Below are 13,069 nucleotides of genomic sequence, written 5' to 3' on the forward strand. Positions count from 1 at the left end.
TGGGATGTTACATTAGTGGTATCAGAGCAGTTTTGTTCTTTTAAGGACACTGTAGGTTGTGAGTGCACTGCATTTTTGTTGTGTGCTCAACGCTCGTTTATTGAGTATTTTAAACTCTTTGAGCATAACTAACGTTCGTTTTTCTTTGTTTCTCAGAGAACAAATGGCACCTAGACCCCCTCCTCTACCTCAACTCACCGACCGTGATGTGTCCGACAACACCAGGTTGTTGGAATCGGTGATAGAAAGGCTACAACAGCAGAATGCTACCCTAATGCAGCAGAACGCGAATGCTTTACAGAGTTTGGAGGCCGTTCGCGCAAACTCTGAAGCTACTTAGAGGCAATTGATGGAGATCATTGCCGCTACCAGGAATACACAGGGAGCGTCCTCTTCCAACGTTACCCAACAGGCTGAGTGGAGCTTGGAGAGTTTCCTTCAGCATCACCACGCAAAATTCAGTGGGAAATGCCTTCCTGATGAGGCTGATTAGTGGCTGAGAGATATGGAACAGATCTACAATGCCAAGAGGTGCCCTGATGATAATAAACTCGCATTCATTGAGTATCTGTTGACTGGAGAGGCCAGTCACTGGTGGGCGAGCATGAAGATGATCTTAGCAGACACTCAAAGCCCCATTACATGGGAAGTATTCAGAAGCAAATTTTATGAAGAATACTTTCCAGATAGTTTTCGTTTCGCCAAGGAAGTGGAGTTTCTGCAACTGGTACAAGGTGGGATGTCCGTATCAGAGTATACATATAAGTTCAAACACTTGGTTCGTTTCAACACTACGGCTACGAGCGAAGAATGGCAGTGTCGTAAGTTCAAAAATGACCTGAGAAGTGAATTGAAGTTGTTGATTTCTAGCCTGTGCATCAAGTCTTTTCCTGCTATGGTTGATCGAGCCAAAGTGTTGGAGAAGAATGTAGCAGAAGTGGAACAACAGAAGAAACAACAAGTGGCTAGAGGGCCGATCTTGTCAAGAAACAATGCGAACCTGAGAAGGACACCTTACGTTCGACCAGCACAATCAGTGAATCCAAGTGTATCTAAAGCAGTGGTGGCTGTCGGGCAGTCTGGGCAACAAGGAAATGTGACCTGTTTCCAGTGTGGAGGACCACATTACCGCTCGTCATGTCCTCAGCTGATAGGAGGAAAATTTTGCACTCGTTGTAGGAGAAACGGACATCTGGAGAATGAGTGCAACATGGGGGAACGAGCGGTGATGAGATCACTGAACGCGGGAAGGAATCAACCGAGAGGTGGTGGTAGAGCTGAAGCAGTTGGACGTGTGTATGCTATAACCGGCGCAGAGGCAGCAAGCTCAGGTAATCTCATAATCAGTGAATGCTTGTTGTATGGTAGATCTTGCTGTGTATTGTATGACTTAGGAGCAACACATTCCTTCATCTCGACGGCGTGCATTGGGAAACTGGGTTTAGTGGAGAGAGAGATGCAGTTCGACCTGGCGGTGTCAACCCCAGCAGCTGGTGAGGTTAAGACGTCCACGGTGTGCATTAGATGTCCTATAGAAGTGGAAGGGCGTAAGTTTAAAGTTAATCTCATCTGCTTACCTCTTCAAAGTTTGGAGGTGATATTAGGGATGGATTGGTTAACTGCCAATCGCATTTTTATAGATTGTGGAGAAAAGAAGTTGGTGTTTCCGGGTGAAGAAGAAGAAAAGTTGTCTGTGACGCTCGGTCAACTAAAGGAGGACATCATGGAGGGCACCAGCTGTTTCCTGATAATGACGCACGCAGACGAGGAGTTTGGAGGATTAGTATATGAGCGATCGTCCAGTAGCGAACTCGGTGGAGGACGATCGGCTGTGGACGAGTTCCTGGATGTCTTTCCGGATGAAATACTTGGACTTCCCCCTCCTCGCGAAGTTGAATTCACAATTGATTTAGTGACGACCGTAGGGCCCATTTGTGTTGCACCGTATAGAATGGCACCTGCGGAGTTGGCTGAACTCAAGAAGCAGATTGAAGATTTGATGGACAAGAAATTTATCAGACCGAGCGTATCACCCTGGGGAGCGCCTGTTCTCTTGGTGAAGAAGAAAGATGGCAGCTCTCGGCTTTGCATTGATTACAGACAATTAAACAAGTTGACCATCAAGAGTAAGTACCCATTGCCAAGGATAGACGATTTGTTGGATCAATTGCATGGGGCCACAGTATTCTCGAAGATTGACTTGCGATCTGGATATCATCAAATCAGAGTTAAGGAGGAAGACGTCCAGAAGACTGCTTTCAGATCTCGTTACGGACACTACGAGTATGTAGTGATGCCGTTCGGTGTGACGAACGCACCAGTAATCTTCATGGATTACATGAATCGCATATTCAGACCATACCTGGACAAATTTGTGGTCGTCTTCATCGACGATATACTTATCTACTCCAAGACCCAGGACAAACATGTTGAGCACTTGAGAATTGTACTTGGCGTATTGAGGGAGAAGGAGTTGTACGCCAAGTTATCCAAATGTGAGTTTTGGATGAAAGAAGTTCAATTCTTGGGGCACGTGGTGTCGGCTGAAGGTATCTCAGTGGATACGGCCAAGGTACGAGCGGTATTGGAATGGGAGAGTCCCCGTTCGGTCACTGAGGTTCGCAGCTTCGTGGGACTTGCGGGCTACTATAGGCGTTTTATTGAAGGATTTTCTAAGATAGTAGCCCCGCTATCTCAGCTGACCAGGAAAGATCAACCGTTCGGATGGACCGATCGGTGTGAAGCGAGCTTCCAGGAATTGAAGAGGAAATTGACGAGCGCTCCAGTTCTGATTATTCCAGACACAGCCAAACCGTTCGAGGTATACTGCGACGCTTCTCATCAAGGTTTGGGTTATGTGCTAATGAAAGAGAAGAGAGCGGTCGCGTATGCTTCTCGTCAACTGAAGATTCACGAGAGAAATTACCCAACGCACGATCTGGAGTTGGCAGCGGTGGTGTTCGCACTGAAGATTTGGAGGCACTACTTGTATGGATCAACTTTCCAAGTCTTCAGTGATCACAAGAGTCTCAAGTACCTCTTTGATCAGAAAGAGTTGAATATGAGGCAGAGGAGGTGGCTTAAGTTCTTGAAGGACTACGATTTTGAGTTACTCTACCATCCAGGGAAAGCGAACATAGTAGCGGACGCTTTGAGCAGAAAGGTGGTGCACATCTCATCCATGATGGTCAGAGAACTTCAATTGGTGGAAAGCTTTAGAGACTTAAGGTTACAGTTCGACTTAGAACCGAACGTCATTAGATGCTGTAACCTTAGAATATCCAGTGACGTATTCGACCGGATCAGAGTGAAGCAGCAAGAGGATGAGGATCTGGTAAAAATTTTTGGCGCGCTCGGTACGGAGAAGGCTGAACATTTCAACACTGGAACGGACGGTCTCTTACGCTATATGGACCGGACGTGTGTTCCAAATGATGGAGAGCTGAAGAGAATTATTCTGGAGGAAGGGCATCAAAGTCGTCTTAGCATGCACCCTGGCATGACTAAGATGTATCAAGATCTCCGAAAGTCCTTCTGGTGGCCGGGAATGAAGAACGATATCGCTCGTTTCGTGGCGTCATGCTTAACTTGTGAGCGAGCGAAGGCTGAACACCAAAGGCCGGGCGGTTTGCTGCAACAACTTGAGATCCCCGAATGGAAGTGGGACAACATCTCCATGGATTTCGTGACCCATTTACTGTAAGGACCGTGCGTGTTTTTAAAATAAAAAGTGGTGGGGGAGGGGTTCACTTTCTGTTGCTGGTGGGGGTTGTGAGGACCGCACATTCTCTTCCTTTTGGTAGTGGTGGGGGCTTCCTGTTCAACAATGGTACAGCTGCCGGTGGAGGGTGAGTCACTCCACTTTGAAGTGCTTCAACCACCAAGGAACACCATCATCTCCTTCGTTGGTGGGCATAGCACTGAGGAGTGGCTGTGGGGAGCACCATTTCTTCCTTCTTAAAGGTAAAAGCCATGGAATCAAAAGGATTTGGGGGTTCTGCATATTGAAGGAGTTGCTGCCATATCTGAGAGAAGGTGAAGTGGGAGCTGCCGAAGTGCAAGGAGGCCTTGGCACTGCAAGTTCTGGGAGAGGAGAAGTGGAGAGCTTTTGAAGTTGGAAGGAGATCAAATCCTTTGGAGGTATATTCAAGGAAGTCTTCAAGAGGTAAGGGGAGCTAGATCTTTTGTTTGATTATTGAAATATACTGTATTTGATGGAAATATGGGAATTTGGGAATGAAAAATGGGGTTTCTGGAAAACCTAACGCGATTCTGCAGAATTCTGCAGAAACGCGCGTGCGTCCAATCAACGCTCGACCAAATAGTGGTCGGCCAATTTCTGAACGTTCGGTGGTGTATTCTGAACGTTCGCCTGAATAGTGACCAAATAGTGGTACGCCAAAAATTGTAGAGCGTTTGGTTTTGTGTTCGGTGAACGTTAGCGTTCGGTCTTGGTGAAATAGTAATCTTAAGCGCTCGATCTTAAACTGGCATTCTCATATTTAGCGTTCGGTTTATATGAGGTATTCTCGGCTCGTGAGCGTTCGGTCTTAATTTGGAATTCTTAAGTTTGAATCTTAGTCGTTCGATCTTGGTAAATTAATGATTGGAAGCGTTCGGTGTTAATTTGGATTCTTAGGTTTAAACATTATACGTTCGGATTTGGTGTATTAGTGATGGTGAGCATCCGGTGTTAATTTGAATTCTCAGGTTTTGATCTTAAACGGTCGGTTTTGATGATTGTAGTGTTCGATTTTAATTTGGTAGTCTCCAATGGTGATCTAGAGCGTTCGTCTGGATGTCTAATTGACTTTGAGCGTTCGTTGTAAAGTTGGTATACTTAGTTTTCAATCTTAAGCGTTCAATTGATCGGTCTTCGTGTATTATTAACTGTAGCGTTCGGCTTAATATAGTATTATCAGGCTTGAATCTTGAACGTCCGCTTGGCGAATTAGTGATTGTAGCGTTCGGTCTTCATTTGATATTCTTAGGATTTAATCTTGAACGTTCGGTTTTGATGTATTAGTGTTCGTTCGGTTTTAATTGATATTCCTAAATTTAGATCTGGAACGTTCGGTTGTAAATTGATATTCGTAAGGTTGGATCATGAACGTTCAGTCTTAGTGTATTAGAAATTGTAGCGTTCGTTCTTTTAGTATTCGGTTAAATGAGTTTCGAACCTAGTGTTCGTTCTTTTAGTGTTCGACCTAATGGTATCCGGTCTAATAGCGTGGGGAATTCTAATGTCGAGCCTAAGACTTTGATCTTAACGTTCGTCCAGGCAGTATCCGATTTGAATGCGGAGTTCAGTTTTAGCGTTCGGCCTAAGTACTCGATCCCAACGTTCGACCTAAGTATCAATCTTAGCGTTCGTCCCAATAGTGTTTAAATCCAATATGGTGCTCGGTGAAATAGCGTTCGGCTTAAGAATTCGATCCAAGCATTCGGCCTAAGTATCAATCTTAGCGTTCGTTCTAATAGTGTTTAAATCCAATATGGTGTTCGGTAAAATAGCGTTCGGCCTAAGTACTCGATCCCAGCGTTCGGCCTAAGTATTAATCTCAGCGTTCGGCCTAATAGTGTGTTCGGTGAAATAGCGTTCGGCCTGTTGGTAAATAGCGTTCGTTCAATGCCGTTCGGCAGATAACGTTCGTCCAAATAGTATTATGTAAATGTTGGGTTTTAAGTTCATTTTCTCTTGAATTGAATTATGTGCAAAATGTTTGGAAAATATATACTGTGATGGGATTTATGTGAATGTATGAGATATGTTGGATTTAATGTGATATTATGGAGGTATCTGGTTATTCATGACTTGGGATAAGGTTCAGAGTAACAGTATGATTCATGGACGTAATTCCATGATCCTCAAGGAGAGGATACATGGTGGTGTTTTGGGGTTGTATAGAATGATTACATGGCAGCTCAGTTTTGGGGGTCATCCTGAAACTCCAATGGTCTTTCTTTTCATGTAGAGAGGATTGAACCATGGGGTGAGGAGTAGCAGGAGTTTCTAGTCTTGGGTGCTTCCATATGATCCAAGGTGAGTGATAACGGATTAACCTCGTGACTGTGGCCGGGCGGTAGTGCCCAAGTTTCACAAGGCGGTAGTGCCAGGGCGGTAGTGCCCAAGTTTCATAAAGCCACCACGAGTGCAAGACCCGCCATAGCTCGGTAATCATTCTAGTCCGGACGAGTCGGTCTATAAAGCAACAAGTCGGGGTTTAAAGTAACAAGTCTTGTGATGTCAGTTTACCATGTTTGGATGACTTTTGCATGTCGTGTGAGATTATATAACATGCTTTTTATATCTAGCTCACCCTTGCTTGTTTGTATTGCTTGTGTATGTTTCTTTGGCGATGATCATCCACTTGGATGGGAGCAGATGATGGGGAGGATACCTTGGAAGCAGCTCTTGATGGAGACGGCAGTGTTGCAGCTTATATTTGCTAGTTTTATTCCTTGATTTCATATTATTTGGGATAACTTTTGAGTGTTTAAAGTTTTAAATTTTCCGTAAATTTCCAGGGAGAAATAATGATTCTCTAGTTGGTAATTTCACACTATTCTAAGGATGACTGTAATCCTTATTAACTCTTGACTGCTTTCCTATATTATGCTTGATGACGTCTTTATTATATGCATGACATATATAATTGGGATGTTACACTTACCCCGCACAGTCAAGAATCACGACTCCATCTGGGTTATAGTAGATCGATTGACTAAGACTGCCCACTTCCTAGAGGTCAACTTAAAGATGTTTATGACCAACCTGGCGAAGCTCTACATTAAGGAGATCTTTCGTCTACACGGAGTGCCGTCCAATATCATCTCTAACCGAGACACGAGATTCACATCTCGGTTTTGGCAATCCTTACAAAGCGAACTGGGCAGCAAACTTCAAATGAGTTCAGCCTATCACCCTCAGACGGACGGTCAATCCGAGAGAACCATCCAGACACTCGAAGACTTACTAAGAATGTGCGTCCTTGATCACATGGGTGTCTGGGATGAAGTCTTGCCTTTAGTGGAGTTCACCTACAATAACAGTTTCCAGTCCAGCATTGGTATGGCTCCCTTTGAAGCTCTTTACGGACGAAAGTGCCGCACGCCCCTTTGCTGGTTTCAAGAAGGGGAGAACGTATTGACCGGACCTGAGCTCATTCAACAGACGACCGAAAAGGTGAAATTGATCCAAGAAAGGCTGAAGACGTCGAGGAGCAGGCAGAAGTCCTACGCGGATAAAAGAAGAAGGCCATTAGAGTTCAATGCTGGAGAGCACGTTTTCCTTAGATTGAATCCGACCACTGGAGTAGGCAGAGTTGTTCGTCTAAAGAAGCTATCCCCCAAGTTTGTCGGACCTTATCAAGTTTTAAGGAAGATCGGACCAGTGGCGTACGAGCTATCATTGCCTCCTCAACTATCCAACCTTCATCCAGTTTTCCACGTTTCCCAACTCCGAAAGTACATAGTCGACCCCTCTCACATACTAAAGTTGGAAGCCGTTCATCTTCGCCAAGACTGAACGCTGGAGTTGCAACCAGTTCGTGTGGAAGAATGCCGCACCAAATACTACAAGAGAAAAGCCATTCGTTTGGTGAAAGTAATCTGGGACGAGAAAACGTGCGACTCTACATGGGAAGTGGAGGATGCCATGAGGGACTTATACCCTCACTTATTTCCGGGTAACTTTTAATTTTCGAGGACGAAAATTTTTGTAGTTAGGGGGAATGTCAGACCTTGGAAATTTAACCCAAGCCCCACCTGTTTAATCTCATTTAATGCACCCAAAACCCTTGCTCAGAATCATTAAAACACACCCAAGACTCTGTAAACTGACGCCAGGTGTCAAGAATGGAAGATTCGAAAATCAATAGTGGAGGACAGGTGTCCGCAGGAGAGCGCACGTCCGTTTGGACGTGGGGCAGACAAAAATGATTTTTCTGAAAACCCTGCCCACTCTCCTCTGCATGCACCTTCTCATTTCCAAATTCTGATTTTTCATTTCCTCCTCCTTCTCTCTAGAAGTTTCCCTTCTCTCTACTGTAACTCATCTTTCTCTTCTCCGTTCATCATTCAGAGACCGTAGGAGTATTCCCGGCGTCCCAAGCTTCCTCTTAAACCGAACAAATTTCAAGTTTGAGCTGGTAAGTTTCTCTTCTTCGTCGTGCCTTCTTTTGTTACATGCAAAGCCAAATTCTGGCTGCATGAAGGAGGTATAGTCTAAGTTATTCTTGATTTTTGGTTAGATTTAGTTGGAAGAGTTAAGTGATCTTTGAGGGTAGAAAGCTGTAGGCGGACGAACCCAAAATCTTACATTCAGGACGTTTCACTCACTGATCCAGGTAAGGGAAGCTTATTTAATTTAATCTGTATGTAGTTGTTTTGTATGAACGTCCGTTGTTTGACTGAGTGAATATGGTGCATGCTGGTTGATATGTATGGTGATGGTTGATATGTATGAATGTGAATATGAGTAATCGTTTTGGAGTATGAATTATAACTATGGATTCTATAAAGTATGTAAATTGATATTTGGAGTGAAGTTATAAGGTTATGAACCGATGTGTTGAAATTTGAATTTGAGATAAATGAAAATCTGAATATGAAATGTTCACTATGATAATTTACGTTCGTCATCGAACGATCCTCTACCGTTTGGTTTTTCTAGTAAACTGTTTAAAATTGGAATTCTTTCATTTGGAGAGAATTCTAATCGAGGATGAGCGTCCTCATGTGGAACACTATGTTTGAGCGTTCGTTCAAGCATAGTTGTACCCGGATATCCGAAATAAAGTAATACATATATATACCCTCATACTTTAAGACTAGTAGTGCTCGGTCTTATACCTAGCGCTCGTAATAAGTGGCGCTCGGTCTTACACCTAGCGTCCGTACTAATTAGTGTTCGGTCTTATACCTAGCGCTCGTAATGAGTAGTGTTTGGTCTTATACCGGACGCTCATACTTGTCTTTAATTATTAAGCTTGTTGAAATAGCGTTCGTCGAACTTCAGTAATATTTTCCTTTACCATGTTCGGTCATTTACTGGCATTGGATTTCCGTATGTGAACTATTCTAAATATAATTTCTTAACATCTTGATTAGTCTTCTTTTATTGGATTCGGCCTGAGGCCTCCATATTTGACTTATTCCTTAAGTATTGGTTTGAATTCAAGAGAGTTAGTTCATTCAACTGACTCACGTGGTAAATACCATTCGTCACATATTGCACTAGTTTACTCAGTTCATTTCTTAAAACCAAAAGTAACTCTCTTAGTCTTATTCTGTTCTGAATGGGAAAATTGTCATTCTTATCATTCGTCCTCGTTCTAAAGGGGTCTGAACGTTCGGTATTTTATACTCTTAGAGCAAATGATGAATTTAAACGTATTGGAAATGAAAGAGAAAATTGAGAAAAGTGATAGTGAAAGATGGAAACGAGATTGAGTATGAATAAAAATATGTGAAGTTGAACGAGCGTTCCGAGGAGGAACGACTCATGTATTGAATATTTGAAATTTGTAAAGTATGACTGTGGGCATGCTAATGCTGGTAGTTCATCCTGATGTTCCGTGAGTACTCGTCCTCACGTAGAGGAAGGTAGGTCATGTGTGGGAACGACAGGAGGTCCTAGTCCTTAGGGGTACTTTGGATAGGGCTAACCTCGGGTGACAGCTGTTGAGTGTATCCCAGTTACTACATCACCCGGGTGCAAGAACGCCTGTAGTTACACAGATTCATACAATCCGGACGGTCCGTCTAGTGATAGCTTTCGTATAGTTATATATGTTGAACTACTCTTGTGTTGTTGGAATGTTTGATTTTTATGTTGATGTATGAATTAAATTATATAAGCTTACCCTGTGTTTTCTTGTGTTGTCTCGTACTTGTACGTTCGTCTTGTCTTTGCAATGATCATCCGTGTGGATGTGAGCAGAAGGAAAAACATTGTTGGAAGACGTGATTGAAGAGGAGAATCTGGTGGACGTTGAAGTTAAGGCCGAACCTTAGGTCGTTCGGTAGTATTAGATGTTAGTTGTTTTGTAAGCGATCGTTCAGTATTTGGTTTTGTAAAACCGTTCGATCCTGACTCTTTCTTATTTCTGTAATATTGTAAATTAACTCTGTACTTAACGCAGTTTGGTTTTTGAATGTTGGTATTAGTGTAAGACTGCACTGATTGATTATGAAATGTAATTAATTCTATTATATGGTTATTACTGTATTTTTGGGATGTTACACCAAGCATAAGAGAAGAACCAATGTATTTACATAGTAAACTAAAAGTATGTTGCTCTTCTAGAGCATACATCATTCTAAGCATGGGAAAAGCAGAAAAAAAAAATCCGACTATACCATACTCGAGAAAACTGAACTGTGGAAGAATCGAAGAAATAAGAAGCATCCTTTAACCCATTAAAAAAAATGACATGAGTAGCGAAAGTTGGGTGAAAATTGGATAATTGAATCCCCGAGCTAATGACGAGAATAATAAAACCTGAGCCAAAGCCATATCATCTGAAGCATGCAATAAGTGAATCATGACAGAGGCGCCAGTACTCTTTGTAGGGCATGGACGTCCATGGCGTTGGTGAAGGTTGAAGGGTGCCCCGCACAGATGGTATTTGTAACATCCCAAAAATACAGTAAACACCATATAGTAGAATTAATTACATTTAATGATAAACCAAATCAGTCTTAATTAAACAAGAGCACGGTTTTGGCCGAACGACCTTACATAGCTTCCTAACTAGAATTGAACCATAAGAGAGACAATTCAAGACCGAATGATTTACAAAATTAACACCGAACGATCATTTAAAAACTTAAAGACAAAAGGCGGACGAACGACCACCTAACCAAAATAAACAACTACAAGCCGAACGTCCTATTGCTCAGTCTTCACCTCGACTTCTACTAAGTTTTCTTCCTCTAAAATTTGCTCTTCCTATGCCTCTTCCAGCAGTGCGTCTCCTTCTGCTCACATCCACATGGATGATCATTGCAAAGACAAGGACGGATGTACAAATGAGACAACACAAGGAAAAACACAGGGTAAGCTTATGTAATTTAATTCAAGTAATAACAAACATTTCATTATGCAAGCACAGTCAAATACATTCCAATAAATAGTTTAATCAACACCCTGATACTAGACCGACTGTCTGAACTGTATGAATTCCGTGTAGCTACGACGTTCGTGCACCCGGGTGATGTAGTAACTGGAATTCTCATCAGCTGTCACCCGAGGTTAGTCCGTTCCGTCCAAAGTACTCCTAAGGACTAGGACCTCCTGCCGTTCCCACACATGACGTACCCCTTCTACATGAGGACGAGTACTCACGGAACATCAGGATGAATCGTCAGCCAAGCTTTGTCCACATTCATACTTTACCAATTTCAATATCAACCAAGAGTCGTTCCTCCCCGGAACGCTCGTTCAACTTCACCTCATTTCATTCCTAACATTCTCAATTCCATCTTTCATTATCACTAGTCTCATATTCATCTCATAAACTTTTCATCCTTTATAATCTTTCACTTTAGTGTCCTTTTCATAATTATTTCTGAGAACATAAAAGTACCGAACGATCCGCCCCCTTCATAACGAGGACAAACGACAAGAACGAGGCAAGGAAACTCCCTCGTCTTAGAACCGAATACTACCGAAAGGGTTACTCAATTCTTTAGAAAGGAATCAAGTACACATATGCAATATGCGACGAACTTCTTCTACAACCTGAATCAGTTAAATGAACTGACTCTCGTGAAATCCAATCAAAACTCAAAGAATATATAGAACTGGGGACTCTTGGTCCAAGACAATAAGGTGGACCTACTAGGACGTCAAAGTACTAAACTTAGAATAATTCATATACAGAAATCTCATGTCAGTAAATGACCGAACAAGGAAAGGAAGGTTCTTCTGAAATTGGACGAACGCTACTTTTCATCAAGATAGGTTATATAATGAAACGGGTACGAGCGCTTGGTGTAAGACCGAACACTACTCAGTACGAGCGCTAGGTGTAAGACCGAACACTACTGAGTACGAGCGCTAGGTGTAAGACCGAGCACTACTTAGTACGAGCGCTAGGTATAATACCGAGCACTACTTAAAATTTAGAATAAAAGATTTATAAATAAGATATCATAGGAATGGTATTTAGAAACAACTACCTATACAATTATATATATATATATATATATATATATATAGGTACCGAATTTAGGTTTTCTACTGGATACTCAGATGCAACTACGCTTGACCGATTGTTCAAGCACAGCGTTACGATAAAGAGGCGTTCGTCCTTAACTAGAATTATTTCCAAATAAAAGAATTCCATTTCAACTATATCCAACAGGAGAATCGAACGGTCAATGACCGTCCAGTAACGAACGTATTTTATCATAGTATAACCTCTTATACAGAATCATTTATTTCAAATCAGTTTTTCTCAACTTATACTCTCATAACTTCAGAACTTTATAAAATTTCTATCAAGATCAACATTCATACCTCATACTTCACATATCAAACAGGTTTCATATATTTCATGCATCATAACCTAACTCAGCCATATATCATTTCAACTCATCAAGTAAACGAACGTTCAATTATTCAAACCATAATAATCATCATGCATTAACATCATCAAATCAACGAACGTCAACAGTTCTACAGCACATAGTTCAAATTAAATTAAATAAGCTTCCCTTACCTCTTGAAGTGAACGAACTTGCTTCAGACTAAAACTCAGTTCGGAAAAATATGATTTCTTCTACCCACAACGCTCAGACAAACTCTTCAAACTAAACAAATTACAGAAAACCAAGATTGGTTCAGATAAGGTGACCGCGTGCAACCAAATCTTGGCTTGCATGCTCATATGAACGAACAGCTAGAGACGAGAAACTTACCAGTTTCAGACCGCGGAAAGGATCGGTTCAAACTGAAGCTTATACCGCCGGGAACACTTCTACGGTTTCTGAAATGTGATCGGAGAAAAAAATGGTAAGCTTTGGTAGAGAGAACAGAGGGTTTTCTAGAGAGAAGAAGGAG

General features: G+C 42.1%; 1 protein-coding gene across 1 annotated transcript; it reads left to right on the forward strand.

Moving 5' to 3' along the window:
- Positions 1–505: 505 nt before the first annotated feature.
- LOC148191236 (uncharacterized) lies at positions 506–1,674 on the forward strand. Its single transcript, XM_088101341.1, has 3 exons — positions 506–1,331; positions 1,395–1,498; positions 1,588–1,674. The coding sequence occupies exons 1-3, from the start codon at positions 506–508 to the stop codon at positions 1,672–1,674; spliced, it is 1,017 nt and encodes a 338-aa protein (XP_087957467.1).
- Positions 1,675–13,069: the final 11,395 nt, after the last annotated feature.

Source organism: Vigna umbellata, chromosome 11, assembly GCF_029865625.1.
Source record: "Vigna umbellata cultivar VRB3 chromosome 11, Vumbellata_1.0, whole genome shotgun sequence".
Taxonomy (NCBI): domain Eukaryota; kingdom Viridiplantae; phylum Streptophyta; class Magnoliopsida; order Fabales; family Fabaceae; genus Vigna; species Vigna umbellata.